The sequence below is a fragment of the Ixodes scapularis genome, unplaced genomic scaffold (assembly GCF_016920785.2).
Source record: "Ixodes scapularis isolate PalLabHiFi unplaced genomic scaffold, ASM1692078v2 PGA_scaffold6__148_contigs__length_123643588, whole genome shotgun sequence".
Classification (NCBI taxonomy): domain Eukaryota; kingdom Metazoa; phylum Arthropoda; class Arachnida; order Ixodida; family Ixodidae; genus Ixodes; species Ixodes scapularis.
The window spans coordinates 106,598,090-106,620,833 of record NW_024609881.1 but is presented as its reverse complement, the minus strand read 5'-3'; the positions used below and the strand labels follow the sequence as shown (position 1 = coordinate 106,620,833).

Below are 22,744 nucleotides of genomic sequence, written 5' to 3'. Positions count from 1 at the left end.
AAAACCAGGAGTTAGCAAGGCAGTTTATAGCATTTTTTGTGTGTGTTTTTAAGTTGATATAAGCGTCTTTGAAGCTGTACGAGTATTATAAAATGGTAAGAGACATACGCAGCTCAGCTAGGTCGAAGAGTGGATGAAATGCACACTATCAAAAACGCTGACATTGACGAAAAATCTTAAAAGTGATATGACATTTCTTTGGAGTCTACACGACGCTTATTTGGGATGACTCCGGAATTACATTCAAAAGTATGTAAGCAAAGAACTGGTCGAAATTACCGACCACTGGGGAACTGAAGGAACACCATTCCCATGGTTCCTCGAGTGCGGGCTGGGGCGCTTGGGGGATTTAGCAAATGGTCTATTGGGCATAGTGTTTGGCCCACACCCTATAGTCTGTAGAAAAAGTAGATTTGCAGGCGTTGAGTGGTGTTGAGCACGTCGTCAGTAACCATCAAGACAGGCCCGTGTTTCCGTCAAGTCTTGATAATGCTGTATATAAAGTGGACAAAATGGAATCCTCCGCACACGATCGCTGTAACCTGCGATAAAGAGAAATGAAACATATGGTTCACGGCGATTCGTTCTGTGACAATTGTGACAATCGAAATTTCATCATTTTTAACGGCCTCCTCGAAGGCCGTCCGTGCCCACTCCAGCCTGACAAACCTCAACCAATCACTATTTTCAGGCATGACTAAAATAGCGCGAACTTGGCAAGGACAAAAAAGGCACACGTACGACAGGACGGCGCCACGCAGTCTTGTCGTAACCTTTTTTTTTTTTTTTTTGTCAAGTTCGTGCTATTTTAATCATGTCTAATACAAACCAACTAGCCCAATCAAAAGTCGTGTTACAGTATTTTCAGACTGAGCTAAGGATCTCTTCTCAGCCTGTACTCAAAGAAGTGTACAATGACCAAGTAAAAATGCAGCTGGCAGCTGTACACTCAGTTTGTACTCAGTCAAAACTTCTTTCACAGTAGATTTGTACCATTTAGAGTTTAGCAAAAAAAAAAAAAAGAAGGATAATGTTTTAATTATGTCGAGACCGAGCTGTTCATGAGACTCTAAAATACCCATGCGTCCCGTTTTCCAGAAGTCAATCGCAGTGTCACGTCGTCAAGAGTAACGTGGAAATTTGTCATCAAGGATGACTAGGTTTCACAACAACCTTGACGCCCCAGCGGCAATCGTAGTTTGCTACGTCACATCAATCGCTGCGCTCTATCCGTATGTCCATATCTTTGGCCCACACTTTGTTACCCGAAATATAGAACAGACCTCTGTTTGCTTTTTTGTATTTTTATTTTTTATCATGCAATGAAAGTGTAAACATCTCACCCCGTCGACGCCTGCTGTGCGACCCACGGCGCGAATTCCGCCAAACATATAACAGGTTGCAGCCAAAAGATGAAACAGGGTGTACTGAAAAAAACACAAAAACTCAACTTTATTAGAGTCCTTAGAGTATTCTGCATATGCTCCTTTCTTTACCCTGTCTAAATATCATATCTAAATAAAGGTTGCACGCCTGACCACTTCCACCATGATCTCCAGTTGGAGACAATTTCGTTGCCTTCCTTAAATATTTAAACAGTTCGCGACAGAGCAAACCAAAATTACATAACCTTCCTAAAACCGAATCTAATGCTGAGGAAGTCGCACTTTCGAATTATCACGATCGGCAGTTGCGTCTGCTCTGCATACGAACCAAAATGGAGGCGCCCACAACAATGTCGAGGAACGGAGTACTGATACTCTAAGCGCGGCTCATTTAGTGGCTCTATGCCCCACTATGATTCCCTACGTCATTACCTTGCGAACAAGTTTGACGGTGTTTGTAATGAGCATAGTGGAAGCTTCAAATCATTGCGCTCTGAAACCAACGTTGCTAACACCGTCAAAACTGAAGTTCTTCCATTCCACTTATTTCCGTCGAAGAGAATTCCTTTGCTGACGTCATAGTCTGCATTCAGCCAATCGTGGAAGGCTGATCCCAGCGACGCTTTCGATCGCGCACGTCGAGAACAGCCACCATACTCTCGTGGAGCGTGTCAACTGATAAACCTAAGATCGCTGGTTCACTGCGCATGCCCAGAATGAGCTCACATCTATAGGCGGATAAAACCGTCAGTTTTGATGGTGTGGAATGTTCGTTGGAAAGGGAAACTCGCCATCTGCAGCATGCGCTCAGCAGCGGCGGACACAGCCGTCCGCCAGTGAACACAGGTATTCACTAGACGCCATATTTGAGGGCGATGTTTAGAGCGCATGCTCAGAACGAGCTCACATTAATAGCCTGCTAAGACCGGCAACCTTGATGGTGATAAATGCACGCTCCAAAAGGACTGCGGAAGCTCGCTGTCAGCAAGCGCTCACCAGCAGCGCACACTGATATGGCCGCCAGTGAATACTCCCTATAGGAAGTATTCACTGGCGGCCATAGCTGTGTGCGCGACTGCTGAGCGCGTGCTGATGGCGAGCTTCCACAGTTCTTTTCTAACGTGCATTCCGCACCCTCAAGATTGCCGGTCTTAGCAGCCTATTAATGTGAGCTCGTTCTGGCCATGCGCTCTAGACAGCACCCACAAATATGGCGCCCAGTGAATACTGGACCCCTTTCTTTGCAAACGCCAAGGGTGGTTCTCCAGTATTTAACATCCCAGCGAAGTTCCGGTTCATAAAAATAATTAACACAGCCCTCTTTAACACAGCTGCTTAAAATGTCGACGAAACATGGAACCCCCAATTCTTCAGATCAGCGCCAAAGGAACCAAAAACCGATAGATCAGCTCAAAATTTTTACCGTATTCTTGTGAACGAAATTGTCTCTTCCAAGACGTTAAATCGTTAAGCCGACGGCCCTCGCTAAATTTCCAACTTTGTAGTCCTTGTAGCGTGTATGCTTTGTAGCACTGATGACATAAGCAAGCTCGGCAGGCTCGCAAAGACGGACCGACAGGAAGTTGCTTCGGACGGAAGCAGCGGTTCATGTTTGTAAACAGCGATAAACAAGATACAGATCTGCATACGTAGAAGAGCTTGGGCAGCATGACGGCTGAGCGGAGGCTGAGCAGGGAGGAGACCAAGAAGACGCATCCATTGAGCGTGAACGCCAAGGCGCAGCCATACAGCATTTGCTGCGTGCCGGTGTTGGTGCCGATGGTGCCGTACAGGAACCACAGCCAGGCGCCGATCAACTGCGGCACCGCACGAAGCTCTTCCCGCGTTAGAAACCCACTCGAGCCTCGCGTCGAAGTGTTCGCGTCCCTCTTTAGACCGTATACCGTCCACAGTTCCGAACATATCACGAAGGGTAGCATTCCCCAGTAAGCCGGCCCTGGGCCGGTTGCTGGTGAATGCGGGTCATTTTCAGGTTATGTGACTGGTCACGTGACCTAGCTTTCTAGGCAAATGGCTGGCGCAAGCCTGTCTTCGCTTCGAATACACAAGCTCGTTTTTGCGTGCAGAAAGCGAGTGAACAGGCTCGAAATGGTAAGTGAACTTAATCACATTCGTATATTTTCTACGAACCACATGGAAAGTTACTTCAGGGGACGGTCTTTTGAAGCAAGGATTAAACAAAGCGGCGAGCAAGCCGTACGTCCGCTGAGCGGAATCGTCCATATAGAACGCTATCTGGAGCTCAAGTACGTCTGCTTCTTGCGGAGGGGTTGCAGTGATGTCAGAACGGCGACCTCTGATTGGCTCTGATTGGAAGGATAGTGGGCAGACCTCAATGCGAGCTGCCTTGAGGTTTACCCACTACCCTTCCAATCAGAGCCAATCAGAGCGCGGCGTTCTAACTTCACCGCAATTCCAGCGGAAGAGGCAGACGTACTTGAGCTCCACATAGGTATTTGCTCCCCACAGAGCAAGGTCACGTTAGATAAAAATCCCTCGCGGCCATTTTAACTGGTGAGAGAGATACCCGCATTCACCAGCAAACCGGCCCAGGGCAATGAGCATGAGGCGTTTTGGTCGGGAGCTATCCAGGGCAACTGTTGGCCAAAAGGGGCAATTTTGGCCAGGCCATGTCACTGAACGATTGCACACGAGCGCCGGGTCAGAGGTGGGCAGGGCACTATGTGGCACTCGGATGTTGGAGCTCGAGATCGTGTCCAATACATGGCTTGCACTGAAGTCCCACCAGCGGCCACTGGGTGGCCTTGCTGGGAGCGCGTACATTTTGCAATATATATTTCGCACCATCGCATTTGTCTATCGCGGCAAGAACAAGTAGGAATGACCACGAGCATGGTGCGATGATGTGATGTGCAAGCCATGTATATGATTGCGGCCGCGGAGTACCCGTCAAACCTAACTTTATTGCACGTCGGTATACACCTTTTCCACAAAGGCGCAGCCATCTTGAATGCCGTCACTTCTGGCATGCGGTAAAACGTCGTTTTGATCTCTTCACGCGACCGGAAGGTGTTAACCAAAGATCCGTGACTTGTCACACGTCCTTGTTTTGCCTCACCTATATTTTCTCGCCTATTCCAGGTTGAAATGTTTGAATATTTTTTCGTCCCGCATACGGAACCCACGTGACTGACAACGACAGGAAACAAAGAACATCCATACATCGACTGTCACTCTATGAATCGCACTTTGGTTTAGTCGAAACTTAATCGCAGAGAGCATTAATGACTGACACTAAAATATACATTCTAAATGGGATCTCGGTGAGAGGATGCATTTTCTTCTTAGACAATAGAGAAAAACGAGGAAAATCTATGCGATCGCCTACTCCTGCAGCACTCAGTTCATGTTACGTTTTATGGAGTCGGCTCCATCCCCACTATCAGAAACGGTAACCTGACCAATTTGAAAACATACTAAGCAATCTGGGAGATGTGCCTGCGCAATTTTAGCAAAGGAAATCCACGCAGAGAGCGGAAAGTGCATTCACATGTTTCAGCAGATAACGAGGGCATTGAGAGCGAGCGATGACGTCAGAGCTCCCAGCTCTGATTGGAAGGATCAGTGGGTAACAAAAAAAGTCAAATTTGGGGGTTTTACGTGCAAAACCTACGACGGGCATCTGGCACGCCCCAGCGGAGGACTGAGGATTAATTTCGACCACCTGGGGATCTTTTGACGTGCAACCGAAAGTTCGGTTACCATGGCCCCTTCTCCGCAATAAGTCTCCGTCATTCTGGCAGCAGCGGCGACAGACGACAGTGCACAAGCTAATCTGTCCTGTTACATCATTGCAGTTTATCAACGGTGTGCCCGATCCTAGAAGCAAGTGAAACTGCAGCGTGCTGCCTGCTGTGTCGGACGCCTTGCTCCACAACAAAAGCGACTATCGTGGCCAGATTGCAACGAGCTGAAGCGTGTGGCCACGCCCACGACACCAGACACGGGCGACGCCAGCGGTACATCGTGCCATAAGAATCATCACAGGCGCCGGACCTCGGCATTCTGGCAGCAGCGGCGACAGACGACAGTGCACAAGCTAATCTGTCCTGTTACATCATTGCAGTTTATCAACGGTGTGCCCGATCCTAGAAGCAAGTGAAACTGCAGCGTGCTGCCTGCTGTGTCGGACGCCTTGCTCCACAACAAAAGCGACTATCGTGGCCAGATTGCAACGAGCTGAAGCGTGTGGCCACGCCCACGACACCAGACACGGGCGACGCCAGCGGTACATCGTGCCATAAGAATCATCACAGGCGCCGGACCTCGGCATTCTGGCAGCAGCGGCGACAGACGACAGTGCACAAGCTAATCTGTCCTGTTACATCATTGCAGTTTATCAACGGTGTGCCCGATCCTAGAAGCAAGTGAAACTGCAGCGTGCTGCCTGCTGTGTCGGACGCCTTGCTCCACAACAAAAGCGACTATCGTGGCCAGATTGCAACGAGCTGAAGCGTGTGGCCACGCCCACGACACCAGACACGGGCGACGCCAGCGGTACATCGTGCCATAAGAATCATCACAGGCGCCGGACCTCGGCATTCTGGCAGCAGCGGCGACAGACGACAGTGCACAAGCTAATCTGTCCTGTTACATCATTGCAGGTTGGTTTACGTTACTTATTTCGCGTTAAACATTTCTAGCTCTGTCGCTGCTGCTGCCTGCGGTGTTTACTGTTTGGTGAATGTTTTTATCTGGTAATGGCTGACGCACTGTGTTTGAAATGCAAAGAGAAAATTCTTAATGCCGAACAATCTATTTCGTGTAGTGGATGCGAGTATTCCTACCACTGTGGTGTTTGCGCGGGGGTGTCCGAAGTCACGTTAAAAACAAAAGGCGAGGCATATCGTAAGACATGGAAATGCCCCACTTGTCGAGTCTCAAGGTTGAAAGGCGGGGCTGTCAGTAAACAAAAACCGGATGACGACATTTCAATTTCAATTCTGTTGGCTGGCATGAACGAAAAGCTAGATGAGCTGTTGAACCTTAAAGAAACTGTTGGGAGCATTGAGGCATCTATCAGCATGATGTCTGCTCAGTATGATGAAATTCTGAAATCTGTGAATGAACAAAAGAAAGAGATGAAAGAGGTGAAAAGTAGACTTGCAGAAATCGAGAAAAAGGATCAGGAGGAGGAAGTGAAAAAGCTCAAGGCAGAACTTCACGACATGGAATGGCGAAGCCGTAAGCTTAATTTGGAGTTCCACGGCATCGCAAAAAGTAATGACGAAGACCTTATAAGCAAGGTAAATGAAGTGGCGCGAACTCTAGAAGTGCCCGAGCTAGCTGGATGCGATATCACCGCGATTCACCGACTGCCATCAAAACCAGACAAAATTCCAGGCGTCATTGTCAGGTTTGCATCCCAAACAACTAGGGATGCATGGCTCTACCGGAAGAATAAGCTAAGGGCAACCGGAATGAGGGTGTACATCTACGAGAACATGACTAAACAAAACAGGGAATTCCTAGCGAAAACAAAAGAATGGGCGAAAGCGAACGGTTTCAAATACACTTGGCACAGAAACGGAAAAATCTTTGCTAGGCGCAAGGATGGTGACGATGCGGTTGTGATAAGGAGTGAAGACGACCTGGAAGTGATTGGTTTGTAGTTTTTGGCATGGATCTTATTTACACATTGGGTTTTCAATAAATTTACGATGGATCCTTCATACTTGCTTCCGACTGACTTTGCAAAAATTCTTGAGGGTGGTTTTGAGGCTTCACTCAAACTTTTTCACTTAAATGTTCGGTCGGCTAAAAATAAATCGATGGAACTCGAATGTCTTTTTAGCCAACTTTCAGTTAGGTTGAACGTGATTATGTTCACGGAAACATGGTATTCCGACGAAACTGATGCATTTCATATGCCGTCCTTTAAAAGCTACTGTTTAAACCGGACTACAGGTCGCGGGGGTGGTGTTTGCGCATTGGTCCAAGAAAACATTAACTCTCAATTATTATCAAATTTTTGTGTTACCACTGGAGACTATGAAGTGCTATCTCTCATAGCAGATAATATGCTTATTTCTGTTGTTTATCGCCCACCGGATGGCAATATTGTGAATTTTTTTACGTTTTTCGAGAGGCTCTTGGGATTCGGTAGTGACAATAATTTTAGTGTGATAATTGGGGGGGGGATTTCAATATCAATATGCTAGTTAATAGCACGCCTAAAAATGAGTTTGAAGTATTGCTTGCCACGTACGGATATCTTAATACGATAACCAGACCAACACGAATCACTGTTCACACAGAAACCTTAATAGACCTTTTCATTACAAATATTGATAATACACGTCTAAAAGGAGGAATATTTAGCACCCAGATCAGCGATCATCTCCCGATATTTATTTGCATTAACAAAGCCCTTCACCCAAAACGAGACATTCGGTCATTAAGAAAATTTCAAAACATAACGCCTGACAATCTTGATATGTATCGCAACGATATTGTAAGCGCGAGTTGGAATGATGTTCTAACAGAGACTGATCCCAATATAGCATACAACACTTTTTTGAATAGGTTTCAGACGATCTATGCGAAGGATTTCCCCTATAAGATATGTAAATCGTCGCGTAAAATTCGAAAGCCGTGGATTACCCCGAACCTTTTATCAAAAATTGTTATAAAAAATCAGCTATTTCATAACTTTAACAAAACTAGAAACCAAGATGATTTAAAAAAGTTCAAATGTTATAGAAACCAGCTGTCAAAAGAATTACGAAAGGCTAGGGAACGTTATTACCATAACAGTTTTACCTCGACAATTAGAAATGTTGAGGTCGCTTGGAAAAAAGTGAATACAATTTTACGGGGTAGTCAAAGAAATGAACACCTAGAGAAGTTGTATATAAACGGCGAAGAAATAAAGAACACTGCTTTAGCTGATATGTTTAATGACCATTTTGTAAATTTAGTGAATATAAATTACGATGATGATGCTTGTAGGTATATTGAAAAGAGAAGTGCAAATTCAATCTTTTTGGATCCGGTTGACGATTCCGAGGTTTTTAAAGCATTTATGAATTTAAATAACACTCGTAGCAGAGATATAGATGATATACAAATAACACTCGTAGCAGAGATATAGATGATACAGAAAATACGTTTTAGAGTTAATTATGCCTTATTTGACTTATATATTTAACTTGTGTATATCTGAAGGTGTATTCCCTGAGCGTATGCAAATAGCAAAGGTTTCCGTGCTGCATAAGAAAGGCGATAAAAATGATATAAATAATTATAGACCAGTTTCCATACTGCCTGTTTTTTCAAAAGGGCTAGAAAAACTTATTCATACACGGCTCTCAAAATTTTTTGATAAGCATCAGCTAATTACAAAGTCCCAGTTTGGATTTCGAAAGCACCGTTCCACTGAGCTTGCGTTACTTGAAGAAAAGGAATTTATTTTACGTAACCTAGAAGATAGAAAACTAGTCTTGGGAGTTTACATTGACTTTACGAAAGCTTTTGACTATTTGAACCACACGCTTTTATTACAGAAACTTGAATGCTATGGAGTACGCGGGCAAGCCCTGCTTTTATTGCAATCATATCTCAAAAATCGTAAACAATATGTGTGCTGTAGTAATTTTTCATCCAGTATAAAACCCATAGTCTCTGGAGTACCACAAGGAAGTATATTAGGCCCTTTTCTCTTTAACGTATATGTAAATGACATTGTGAATATTGACCAAACAACTAAATTGATAATATATGCTGACGATACAACACTTCTGTATGCTGCGGACGATCCTGAGGAGCTCGTGTCAAAAGTAAACCTATTGTTAGGTCAGATATCGGTATGGACAAAAAAGAACGCTTTAAAAATAAATACAAGTAAAACTAAAGCCGTACTATTTCGACCTAAGCATAAAATTCTTCCTCCAATAAACACCATTACTTTAAACTCGGTAAATATTGAATTAACTGATAATTTTAAAACACTTGGAGTAGTGTTTTCCCAGAATATGTCCTGGGATAGCCATATTGAACATTTAAATAAAAAATTGTCAAGAACTGTGGGTATTATATGTCGGCATCGGTATTTACTTCCTACATCTGTTAAAATATTATTATACAAATCATGATTTTATTCCCATTTAAATTATTGTTCGTTAGTTTGGGGTACTACCACTGCAACTAATCTTGAGAAGGTGCACCTGCTTCAAAAAAGAATGTTGCGAGTAATTGCAAACGTACCTTATCTTTCGCACACGGAAAACCTGTTTAAAAGTTATCATATACTCAGTATTCACAATCTTTATAACTATAGGCTATCCACAAAACTTAGAACAGAATTTCTTTACAACACTTCATCCCTGGTAGAATTGTCTGCTTTGCAACAACATATCGTACCATACCAAATTCGTAATCCAGATTACTGGCACGTACCAACGTGTCGGTTAAACACTGGTAAGGAAATGTTAGCATACCGAATCCCAAAGCTTCTAAATGTATTGCATTCTAAAGGTGTCTTTATAGATAGATTAAGCCTGGGTGGATTGCGATCTGTCATGCATGATTTTGCATATATAGATTGATGCGATTTCTTTTTTCTTAGTTTAAAAGTGTGTTTTGTGTTGATTTTCGAATGTCAACTTATATGGTGCTCAGTGGCGTTTTCTAGTTTCATGTTGTTTTCTTTGTTTTTTTTTCGTATTCATTGTGATTATGCACGATTTTTTTGTATATTGATATTTCCGACGCTTCTGCAGAATGTACTGGGGCCAAGAACTCGTCAAGCCGCGTAGCGCGGCTTTTTTTCTTGGCTCCACCATTAGGTGTAATGGAAATAAACAGTTATTATTATTATTATATTATATATTGCGGGCACCTCAGTCGGGATTCGAACCCGCCACCTGGGGATCCGTACGCCGGCGCTCTCGCCTCGGAGCCACCGAGGTGGCTCGATCAGTGGGTAGACGGAAAGCATAGCTGCCTTCGTCTCTATCCACCGTCTCCCTCCAATCAGAGCGAAGCGTCGTCTGCCCCTCGAGCAGGGTCTCGCGTTGGGCATTCAAACGCCAAAAGATTGCGGCTTTTTTTTTTTTCTTTTTATCTGGGATGTTTTTTTGTTTTTTTTTTATTGTTTATTGCCTGGAAATATTTGATCGGAGAATGCACGCAAGTCCTTCGTAGGTCTTAGCCCTCTCACACATATAAATTCAACGCAAAAACAAATAAAAGGTAATTCTACAAAAAAAAAAGTAAAGTGTCATTCATTCGGTCAGTTTTCCGACCTTCTTGGTTTTTGTTTTGGACCACTGTGGGTACGTTTCTTACTCGACATCTCTTCATTCAAAGCATATGTACTCACTGCAAGCATAAAGAACGCGGGGGCGTGGCCAGTTCCGAGCATTGCATTATGGTCAGACTGCCAATCAGATTGCAGTATTCGAACGCCAATGACCAATCACAAAGCGAGAAGCGTAAACGCAAGCCCTGCGTTTTTTTTTTTTTTTTAACTGCTCGACTATGAAGGAAGAAAAGTTGTCTACATTATTATAAATAGGAGTTAAATTAGCATAAGACGTACAGACCGCAATGCTTTGAAATCATAGGCGTGCGCACAGGGGGGGGGGCGGGGGGCAGGGGGGGGGGGGGGCAGCCGCCCCCTCTAATCATCTAAGGGGGGTGGGGGGGCGCAAAGTTGGCCCGACTCGAGGCTCGACGGCGCCGGCGGCATAGGCCTCCTGCGCTGAAGCTTTGAACAAACTGTAGCGCCCTCATTTTGGGTAGTACAAGCTCACCTGATTGAGCATAGCCCTACTTATAGCACGTTGGTCGAGTTTTTTCGATTCTATGTGGTGCTAAAGAACGCAAAAACACCTTTAAACGCCAGAAATCGGCCAAACTCACCGTTGCAAGAGAATCGAAAGTGCCAAATTCATGACACCACCGCTAGGGCACGCGTCTCTTATCTCTGGGTGGTGACGTCACAACACCTGTGTCGCGACGCTTTAATTTTTTTCTTTCTTTTTGATGTCTATTTTGGAACGCGTGTAACGGCATCTCTTGGCTCACGCTCTCGGCGTCTTAGCTTTGACGGCGTTCGAATTTTTGTTCTGTCTTTGTATTTTCATCGTGATCTCGCGCTCCGCACCAGAGCAGGCACGCTTCTGCATGGGTGCCAGTTTGAGACGCTAAAATTTGTACTACCCAAAACAAGTCCTAACAAGTCCCATTCTCAGCACCCTCTGGGCAGCGCAGGCCCATGGTTTCTTTTTCGACGGCATAAAACACCGACGCCAAAGTTCCCTCCCTCTAGTGCGCGCAACGAAAAAAACAACCATAAAAAGACGCCGCGATGCAGTCAGTCATCGAACAGTTCGCGACAAAATTGAGTAGAATTTCGCTTTAGACTTTTCACGATTGGTGAAAAGTACTATATCTCCCACGTGCTACACATTTTTAGTAATCTAGTCATAAAATATTTTTACCACCACAAACACATCCATTAGTTTGTATAATGTTTGTTGAGCATGACATAATGCGAGCGTGTTATCTTGTTGTTTCTATTACATGTTTCTATCAAGCGCCAGAAAGTAAGATTATCAACTGTATACATGTGGATGCTCAGAAGAAAAAAAATGGCATGCAATAGCGTTTATCTTCAATAATTACTAAATATTGTAACTTGCTGTTTCTCGTATTTTTAATCTTTTCGTCCTCTGCATGAACGTTGCCGACGCCATATGACAGCTTTCGCCATGTGTAGGTGCACCCATGCGCTTGCCCTGTATGTATACTATATTGTCCATACTAGCAGAGTCACGTTGAGGCAATATTTTTTAAATATTCTGGGTTGTTAAAGATGGCATATGTGTCGTATGTTTCTCTGGTTTAGAACGAATAAAAATTCTTTATATGCGCGTTGTGTCACTGACGCCTCAGCTGCGCAGGGACTGCCTTTCTTTGCGGACGTTTCACAAGAAAGTGAAACCTACTGCTTAATAATATTTTGTATATGTTACAATTCAATATTGTTGAAATAAACGTTTCATAACCATATTTAGTCTCAGCACTACAATATGAGCGTAAGGACATCAGTGGGAGTGCGTTATACTTCTTTCCAAATGCAACCTCTTGCTTTGCTCGGTCCGGTCTATTCTGTAGAAACTCACCACTTCGAGAACGTTGAGCCACCCGTGCGTTGTCATGGTGTATTCTCGAAAGTAAAGACCCGCCATAGATTCCGATTATTTGACCTGCTTTGGGGAAAGAACAAATGAAGGTCAGAATAACATCTGTAAGGATATAATGTCCGAAGAAAATCCGTTCAAAATTCATAAATTTGTGTGTGTGTGTGTGTGGGGGGGGGGGGGGGGGGGGGGGGGGGGGGCGGACATTACCATCCTATAGCAGAACTTCCGTTATGTGGGAAAAAGGTTGTTTTGCCCTCACCAGGCAACTAGAACGTGCTCACGTTTTCATGACTACTGTCAATCTTTCTTGTTTTGTCGGTTCTATATTTTTGTACTTGTTCCACGTCCTAATGTCTTGCGTTTCTTCGCACTCCCCTCCCCCCCCCCCCCCCCCCCCCCCCCAGTGTGACTGGAGACGAAGGTAAACGCAGAAGGTCTATTGGCGACGTGAGCGATCGAAAGCGTCGCTGTGGTCGGCCCACCACAATTGGCCGAATGCTGACTATGACGTCAGCAAAGGATGTCTCATCGACAGAAATAAGAGGAATGTAAGAACTTCAATGTTTACGGTGTTGGCAGTGTTGCTTTGAGAGCGCTATGATTTAAGGCTTCCACCATGCCCATTACAAACACCATTGAACTTGTTGAACACAAGGTAATGACGTCACGAAAGGTAACCAAACGAGGGCGCCACCGAAACATCTCGTCGCTAATAGGTGGTATTCACTGGCGGCTATAACTGAGCTCGGTGCTGCTGAGCAGGTGCTGACAGCAGGCTTCCACAACGCTTTCAACACGCACATTGCACGCCGTCAAGATTGTCTTCTTTAGGAGACCTTAAATAAACATTGCTCCCGAGCATGCGCTGTGAGCACTTTCCTGAAATATGACGTCCAGTGAATACCCCCTATAGAAATCTGGAGCGCCTATTTTGCCGCGAAGTATTTGGGAGGAACAATCATGGCAATTTAGGGAAGGAGCTCGGCGGATAGCGAGGCTGACCTAAACTTAAACCTAGACCTTAACCTAAACCTAAACTGAATCCGATACCTAAACCTGGACCTAAAAAAACAGCCGGCGCTGTGGCACTAAGCATGACACTTACCTAGATGCGAAAAACACTTAGAGAAATCAGTGTTTTACGGCGTTAACCGATTTTGTATTTTTGATACCAACGGACGAGTTTATCGGTGTTCTTCGGTTTTATACAATTTTGTATTTTTAACATCAACAAATGTTTATCGTCTTGCTGTTTGTTTCTTTTTTTGTTGAAACGGGAAAATTTACGGCCTCCCCCGCAACCTAAAAGCAGGGTGGACCTCTGTTAAAGGTACTTGCGCTGCAGCACAGACATATATCTAAGAGTATTTCGAAAGAAACTTACCAAAACGAAAAGTATTTTCAGCAATCGAACGGCCTCCTGGCGTTTTTTGTTGTTGTTGTTGTTGTTTTTCTATCGCTTTTGTCTTCGCCAATAGTTTCACGTGCCTACAAGAGCGAGCTTACACTAGTCTGGAACTCAGAAAAGCGCAGAACGTGATATGCAGCGTAGAACTCAGAAACTGAAGCAAGCGATGATTTTTAGCCATGTATTATATACATGGCTTGTTTTAGTTTTCTTTTTTTTTTTTTCAATTCCGACATAATTTTGAATTCGGAAATCAAAATATCTAGTTCATTTAATGCTGAAATAATCCAGCTCTCGTTAGCGCGAGATCTATAGACCTATTCCACATTGAATGTCGTGTCTTCTGGTATGCGTTAAAACAGCATTTTGATCTCTCCGCGCCGCTGAAAAGTTTTCACCAAAAATGGGTGACTGACACACATCTTTGTTTTGCCTCACCTATATTTCCTCACTTGTTCCCGGTTCAAATGCTGTGTTATTATATTTTCGTCCTAAACACCACATACGGAAGGAACGTGACTCGAGACGAAAGCGCAGAAAACAAAGAAGCTTTCCAACGAATCGCGTTTTCTCCAGTTCTGCATACTTCGCTGACGCGTTGACTGGGTGAGTACCTTAACTGACTCCTGAATGGGTTTACGTTATTTCGAATAGTTACGATACTAGGTTTCAAATTAGGACCGACATCGATCCAGCCGACACCATACGATCAGATGGAACGAATCAAATAGCTCCAAAGGTGCATCGTCATGGCCAGTTGGTCGTGGTCATGGCACTCGTCGTTTGTGCGCCTATGCTATGACCATCTAAACTTATCAGGCACCGAAAAAGCGCGGGACCATGGGACATGGACTGATTGATTGATTGGTTGTGATTGGTTCAGCCTGTGGATAGCAAACGCTCAAGAAAGACGAGTGCCGTCGCGATTGACTTCTGGACTTACTTGACTGGCACCGTTGGGTCGTAGCGTGGACTGCGGTCGGGCTTCGGTCCGATGAGCGGTTAGCAGACGGTCCCCGTAGCCAAAAAAAAAAAAAAAAACAGATATCGTGTTTGTTTGTTTGTTTTTACTTTTTACTTAGGTAAGTTTCTTCTTTGAAATTTTGAGACCCCCTAATTATCTTTTTTTAGAAGAGCTACAATCTTGCTGGTGTGAAGTGTTCGTTGCGGAAGCGTTGTGGAAGCTGATTGTAAGCTCGCGCTCAGCATAGGACTCAGCTATAGCCACCGGTGAAAACTACCTATGAAAACTTTTAGCCTCACATATGAATAAACCGACAGATCTTTTATCCTTCACCTTCCTCGCGTGAGTCTTGGAACGATAAATAAAACCGGATTTTGGCAGGCTCCGGACATACATATGTCGCAGTTGTTCTTGTTGCTTTGTTGTTCTTTCCCAGCTTCTACACCCCCCCCCCCCCCCCCAAATCTGAAAGTTTTCCAGCTGAACGGCATGTGCAAAGTTAAAAAGTAGGACATGTGAAGCAAAAAAAGAATATATACGTATATAAATAATTAAATACTGATAGGCACAAGTACGTGGCTTGGACGTGAAGACATCGCTTTGTACCAATGGTCATGCTCGTTATGCCTATTTGTTCTTGCCGAGAAAGGTAAATTGAGTGGTGTGAAATATATGCTGCGGAAGATTCATGTGCAGCAGTGAGGTCCTTCGCAATGGCCGCTGATGTGACAAAAGTGCGAGCCTTGTGTACGGTGACCATCTGTTCGCTATGGGCGACAGGCGCGACCAAAAGTGTCGCTGTGATCGGCCACCCAAGATAGGCCAAACGCTCACCATTCCGTCTTGAGTAGGATCATTTCTGCTCTTTTCGACGTAAATAACAGCAATGTAATGGGTGTCCCAAACAGCGGGCAGGCTCTTTAAATCGACCGCGAAATTCGGTTTCTTAACCTATCGCGCTGCGATTTTGTGCAGCGTTGCCCACAGGTGGTGCATTTTTCTTTTCTATAAAATTTGCAAAGAGCGAACTTACCTGAGGAAAAAGCAAAAAAATAAAATGCCTTAACTCCTGTGGAAACGCAGCGAAGTGACCGGTCTTTAAAACACTAGGGCGCCCTATTGATTGAAAACCGTTGGCCCCTGACGGTGTTCATTGAGGAGCGTGATGGCTATCGAACTTGTCGCTCGCTACTACTAATATCGGTCGTGACGTCAGGAATAGAAAGCATAAGAGGACTCCACCAAAACATATTTTCGCCAATAGTCGTTTTCACTTCAATACCCTTCGTAAAAAGTCTGGCCTTCGCGTAGCATTACTTATTTCCCACTTTATGTGAAGAATTAAGGTATATATAGGTGCATTTTAGACTAGATCTGTTATCTTATCAAGACGTACACGTTTTAGACGCAAAAAGCACCGCTTCTTCCTCTAACGACCGAATCGTGTAAGAACTACTTCGCTCGGTGTATAGAACAATGCGCAAAACTCCTTTTTTTTTTCTTGAGGTGAAAACGAGCCCAGTATTGCAGTCGTCGAAATATAATCATTATTTAGCAAATGACAAAACCGTAGCGTACCACCAAAATCTAATTTAGAAAGTAAAATAAAGCTTTTAAACACAAAAACAACCTTTTCTTTTTATTTTGTTTCCCTAGATATTCCAGCGATGATAAAATCAACCAAGAACACAAAGAAGAACCCAAAGAAGACGATGTCGAAAGCGCCAACCAAGACCGCGCACAATCTCACAAAGCACGGAATTCTGAACATCGTCGAAGTGGTGAGATACCTATCCTCATTTATCACTCTGCGTGCACAAATTCCACGCAAAGTCTCTAAAGGCACGCTTCGCACACTTGCTGCTGCTTCTTACGACCGTGTGCCTTAAAACTTCTTAAAACCTCATACGACGAGTGAACACACTGGCGCCACCTATCGGGTAGCCGTGGAACACTCTGCGTTTCAACATATTTCCTTTTTTTTTTTTTGTGCATTATTTTTTTTTTTTTACAAACTTCTAGAGACGTTATAAACGATCGTTTCTCATAAAAAGTACGTACATTTGACCTTGCAAACACTGCCAAACCTTCCCTCTAGCAAAACGCAGTTCCACGGTCTCCTCATGTACGGCTCCAGCGTGCCGGTGTCTTCTCTAGAGAGCCTAGATTGAAGAGAGGGTCTATCTCATACCAGGGGGAGCATTTGCAATTTAATGGCGGGCACCTCCTGCGGCGATCCGTCGCAAGTACGCATGCGCTGCGTTTTCGCTTGGCGAGGAGGAAGGCAAGAGAAAAGGCGGAGACATTCGCAGACGATAACGCTTTCGACACCTGCTTGCAGCTCGTATTGCAAATGCGGCCCGTAAACCTCGTCACCTCCATCGATCAGTTGGAAATTCTCTGTAAGGGATAACAAGGACTCGGCCGTAAGCCAACACAAGCGTGTGAACGGGCCATTACTCCTATTTCACTTGGCGTGTTTTCAATTTCGTTCGTCTGACGACACAAAGTAAACGTATTGTTAGAGTCAACTCGGTGAGGATTTTTGTGCGATCAACTGAGGGCCAAAACAACGATCAATACCCTCCATTAATAAACAAGTTATGCTTCGTAGTAAAACGCGTCGGCCATCTTGTTGCTTAAAATAATTGTTGCTGGTTATCGGAAGCCTTTATCTGAAATCCCGGGAAAAGTTTTTCCGTCATCCAGAGATCTCTGAACTGGCCGGGACAGAAAAAAGCGATCTGCAGCTCCCTGATACACCGTTTAATAAAAGCTCGGGAAGTCGCACTTTGGAAAATCGTAACAACCGCCAGAGTCCTCCTCCTCTGCTATTAGCACCAAGATATTTCGGTGGCACCCTCTTATAAGCTTCCCTTTCCCGACGTCAAGGGGGCAAGATTTGCATCCGCCTAGACGTGATTGGCAGGATTTGCCTCGCTGTGAGCCGGCGATTGGGCATGCGTGATAATATTACAAAAAGCAATTGCTTTGGCCAATCGCGGACTTAGACCACCGTGATGCTCTTGGTCGCGCAAGTCAATAACATCGCCAATTGAGCTCTCTGTGGACTGTTGGCGATTTTCATCGCGTGTTTTCTAACCTGCTTTCACGGCTTCGTATTTAGATTACCAGGCGCTGCGGATATCTGATGCGCTCGTGAAGGCTGGCGCGCGCACCTGCCACCACAGTTTTCTGCTCTAGCCGCTAGGTGTCGTCGAATTTGCTGTCGCTTAGAAAGCGCACGACAATGGCTCATGATGCGCACGCTTCTTGCCTCGTGATTGGTTATTGAGAGTCCTTATCGGCGAATGTCGCGATCTGATTGGGTGCGGAGTGATAATTAAATATTCGGGACGCGGTACACTCTTTGTCTTTTAAGCTGTCAGTGACCATAGGCAACAAAATGGCGGCGCCTACAAGGCAATCGGGGAATGAATTGTCCACACTCTAAGCGTACGTTATTTAGTGACTACTTTCTAACTGCAAAATTCGGCGTCTTTTTTTTTTTTTTTCTTTTTTTAAACATGAGTTTTTTTGTTTTTTTTACGGAACATATCCCAAATTTAAAATTTTGTCCGTCCGTCCTTCCGCGCATTTCCCGCTAAAGTAAAAATCGTGACGTATACGTAAATTCAGTTTCCACGCTATAAACAGAGCGGGAAAATTGACGTCACGTAATCTAAACGCTAATTCAGTTTCCCCGCTAAATTGGGCGGAAAAATTAATTTCACGTGACCTATACACCGTCAGTGTTCCCGCTAAAATTAGCAGAAAAATGTATTAAATTTATGTGACGTGACCTAGAAACATTCCGCTTCCCCGCTATATTTAGCGGGGAAATCGATAACAAGATTTAGGTTCCTCCTCACTCTCGAAATGACTGTTCGATGTCTTCCAAAGAAACTTAAACGATTGTTCCCTAAATGCTTCATTTCATGACTTATATGAGACTTTGGAGTTACAGGTTGCTGCCAATTCTTCTGTAATCAAAAAGGTTGACTTTACTCTCTGCTTGTTCAGGCAGCGCCTCTTGTCGTGCTGGCTTGCGTTCTGCTGTCAAGCAACGTCGCCACGCCGTCCCGCCTGCTCATGGTCGTGTCGTTCGCGTACGCCTACGTGTCGACCGTGATGCTGGCCGGAGGAATCGTGTCTCCCTTCACGCAGACTCACCTACGACTCTCGCTCTACGTGAGTTCTGTAACGCAGAACAATGAACAGCGTTGCCTCCACAGCGTAAAAGTCGCCTGGCTTAGATGCATTCCCTCAACTATGCAACGGAGGTGCGATAGCACTTGATGGGTTGTGTTTAGGAAATGAGCGTTACATGACCTGAGCTCACACGGCACAGTCACGGAGTTACGTTATCTGACAACCGATGATGTCGGGTCATGATCGTCATGGAATCATGTGACGCCACGGTACAACGGGACGCCACAATTTTCTCGCTAAATTTCGCGGATAAATTGATGTCACGTGATCTGACGTCGTGTGATGCCAGTCACGCCACACCGTGGCGTCACGTCACGTGACCCAGTCACGTGCTCACGCCACAAGCCACCGGGACATCCGCGCTTCGCATTGAGCGTTTCCACCAGTTCAAAGAGATGGATCTAGCACGCGACATTCCAGACACGAATGTTTCGGTGATTTATATACGTAACGTGAGAATACGTAAGAAGACGGTGCTGTGTGAGCCAGCATTTAAAAACAAAACGAACATTTCCCAAGAGCCATGCGCACGCGCGAGTTCTCCTCAAGATTAAAACAAGCGAGATTGCAGTCGACACTTGCGTTCGTTGCTCTCCAAGCTGGCAAAGCCGACTTGTAGGGTGGCCTCAAAAGTAAGTTTACGCGCGCGGATGTCTGCGACTTCTGTTGTCCGTCGATGTATAAGAGTCTGAACTAGTTAAACAGACAAGTAATACACCTTGGAAACCTCCTAAACCCATCTAGGTCGTGTTGAAGCATAACCCACAGATTGCAAAAACAGATGTCTATGGATAAGTCCCGGACATCACACGGGTTTTGAAAGGCTCATTTTGTTACGTTGCACACTACTGTTTGTTTGTTTTTCTAGTTTGGCTAAGACCTTAGGAATTCAAAAATGTATTCCTTTAAATTTGCCATTAATTGAGGTTATCCCCAATGGATTCCGAATAAAGCTTAGAAACAGCCCCTAGAAAATCGACCTTCTCACCCGTTGATTTTTCCGTGTTGACTCTACATTGATTCACTGAACTCGAGACCAGACTTCGGTGATACCAGAAATGCTAGTTTTCTCCAGTGAGGTGACACTGAAATTGCGCCAAGATAACAATCGCTTTGCGTAGTTGCTGTTGTTCACCACTCAAAACAAAATAAACATCCGGAAAAAGGCATCTTACTAAAATACGCGCGCACAAAAAGTACTCTACTTCCGCGGTAGCAGCCACTCTACCCAAACATGGTACCACAATTGATTGGGTATCAATACGAGAACTTCGTCATGGAATTGTACAATTTCAGGGGCGGTAGTTTTTGTGGGTTGTCAGCAGTATAACTTGGGCAACTGATAGCGTTCATGCAAATATGATCCGCCCTAATTTTTACTTCGGTGCATCTGTTTCTCTGGACGTCGCAGTTCCTCTTGTACCACATAGTGGGCAGCGGATTCTTCGTCCTCAGTGGCGGCTGGCTCCTGACAGACATCAGGGGCGAAGTGTTCGCTGGAGTCGCTGGGGTGAGTTTCCGAGAACTGTTCATCGCATCTGGCAACCACGTCCTTCTATACGAAGTGAACAGACCCTTGGCATCAAGCAACGTTGGCGGTCACCATGTTCTGGGCGTCACTTCCGGCGCGAAGCGTGTAATCGAACCCGATTTCACGGGGAGCAGTCATCACGCGACACGTTAATGTGTCAGATATATGCCAAAGGATAGCTTCATCCTGACCCGCCAGCTCTGTGCGCCGATAGTAGGCGACACCATTCCTTTATTGCCCCGTAACGTCACGTGATCTGTGGCGCCTTATTTACTCCACCTGGCGTCAGGACACCTCTGCCACTTTGCTCGTGTCGCCAGCTATTGGGACAGGACGAGAGTCATAAGACACAGAAAGTTCGGACTATTTGTCATTTTGTAGTTAACTTGGCATCCCCGGACATAAACGAAGATTGAACATTTATCTTAGATAAATGTTATAGTCAAGCTTAACAAATGCAGGGCATGCCTTTTATGTTCATGCTCCTTGCCTCCTGCTTCGTCCTTCGGCGTTCTTATCGGCGAACCTTGCAATATCATTGGCTGTGGAGCAATAATGAGATGACAATGAGATGCTCGGGACTTGCCACGCCCTGCGTTGGTCGCAGGAATGGTAGCCATTTTGGTTCATATAATCCGCAGTTTCTCATTGACCTTTTTCCATTCTAAATGAGCCATCACCAGGATGCGGTGTCGGTGCTTCACGACACTGAAAAATAATTCCCCTTTCTGAAATATGCAAGTAGAACAATATGATTGCAAGAAATCTCTGGTGATTGGCATGATTGATGAGTTGGTTGGATACGCAGAGCCAAAGACGTTTATATTGGCGGCGGACGCTTTTGGGTATACGATGACGCTTCATAGCGATCTTGGCATGACCGGTTCAGAACGACCTCTCCAAATTTGGAAGATTTGCAGGGACTGAAATGGCGGTTTCCATGGCAACGCCGGTCGATCAGCCGAGCGCCTTGCGAGGTTTTGGTCATTTGTATGTCAGTATATTATACCTAACTAGCAGACAGGGAAGGCAATGGTGCTGTCTTCCCAGCATCTAGTGACTTTAGCCTCACCGGATCACACCAAAGTCAAGTTTTGCTCCTACTCCAATCAACCCCATTCTAGCTTTATTTAGACTAATTGGTCCCGCATAATACTTTGTTACGCGTTCAAACGCAGCTGACGGTATACACCAACACAGTGTTTCCAAACAAGCCTGCTATGCCCACACCTGGTGTGGGCACTGCGCTTGCGCAGAAGCCAAATTCGGGAGAAGTGAAGCGTCTACGCATGCGCAGTACCGACAGCAGCGCCACCACACTGGCGTGACGTCAGTGAGTTCAGTTGGTCCATGCAATCCGATGGAGCCAATCAAGTAGCATCAAAAGTGCATTGTCACGGCGTCGCCACCTTTGTGCGTTTGCCATCGTCAACAAATCACGCACAGTCAATGCGCCGCGATCCAGAGTTTTATTTGCGTGTGTGCGATTGGTTTAGCGCAGTGATAGCAAACCCTTAAAGTCGACGAGGGGCCCCGTAATAATACACTTTTGAGGCTACTCGATTAGCTTCATCGGAGAGTGCTATCGGCTGCGGTGGCACCTAAATTGAAACGGAGAGTAATGTACTCCACATCTGCCTTTTTTTTTTTTTTCAGGCAATCGCTTTAGCTTGTGGGGTGGTCCACTTTCTGCACGGCTTCATGGTCTTCGTCGCCGTCTTCAACCAGCCGGCCGCCAGCGCGACCCCTCGAGTTAGAATCGTTCGCTAACGCGGCAACTATTACACGGGCCACCGCGGCCTGCAGATGATTGGATAGACAAAACACCGGAAATGCCGATGAAATCAACGACCCTGTGGCACACCTCGCGTAGCTCTGCTCCGCATTTCCTGCCAGTGAGGAAAGCTATGCAGGACAGCATATGTTGTTCTGTGGCTATTAAATTTTGAAAATCCTGCTAACTTCTTTTTTTTGTGTGTGTGTGTGGGGGGGGGGGGGGGGGGGGCGGTACATATTATATTCTATCGAGCATCTGCAAATCTGCAACTCGAT

At 45.2% G+C, this 22,744-nt stretch overlaps 2 protein-coding genes across 2 annotated transcripts; one reads left to right on the top strand and one right to left on the bottom strand.

Annotated features, from left to right (window-relative positions):
* Positions 1-476: 476 nt before the first annotated feature.
* On the bottom strand, positions 477-12,622 carry LOC115326468. The gene is made up of 4 exons (XM_029987342.2): positions 12,557-12,622; positions 3,035-3,202; positions 1,344-1,427; positions 477-542 (listed from the first exon to the last, which is right to left on the bottom strand). The coding sequence occupies exons 1-4, from the start codon at positions 12,620-12,622 to the stop codon at positions 477-479; spliced, it is 384 nt and encodes a 127-aa protein (XP_029843202.1).
* Positions 12,623-18,979: 6,357 nt separating this feature from the next.
* On the top strand, positions 18,980-22,490 carry LOC8038229. Its single transcript, XM_040220866.3, has 3 exons — positions 18,980-19,140; positions 20,573-20,671; positions 22,349-22,490. Exons 1-3 carry the CDS (start codon positions 19,042-19,044, stop codon positions 22,460-22,462), a joined length of 312 nt encoding a protein of 103 aa, XP_040076800.3. The 5' UTR covers positions 18,980-19,041; the 3' UTR covers positions 22,463-22,490.
* Positions 22,491-22,744: the final 254 nt, after the last annotated feature.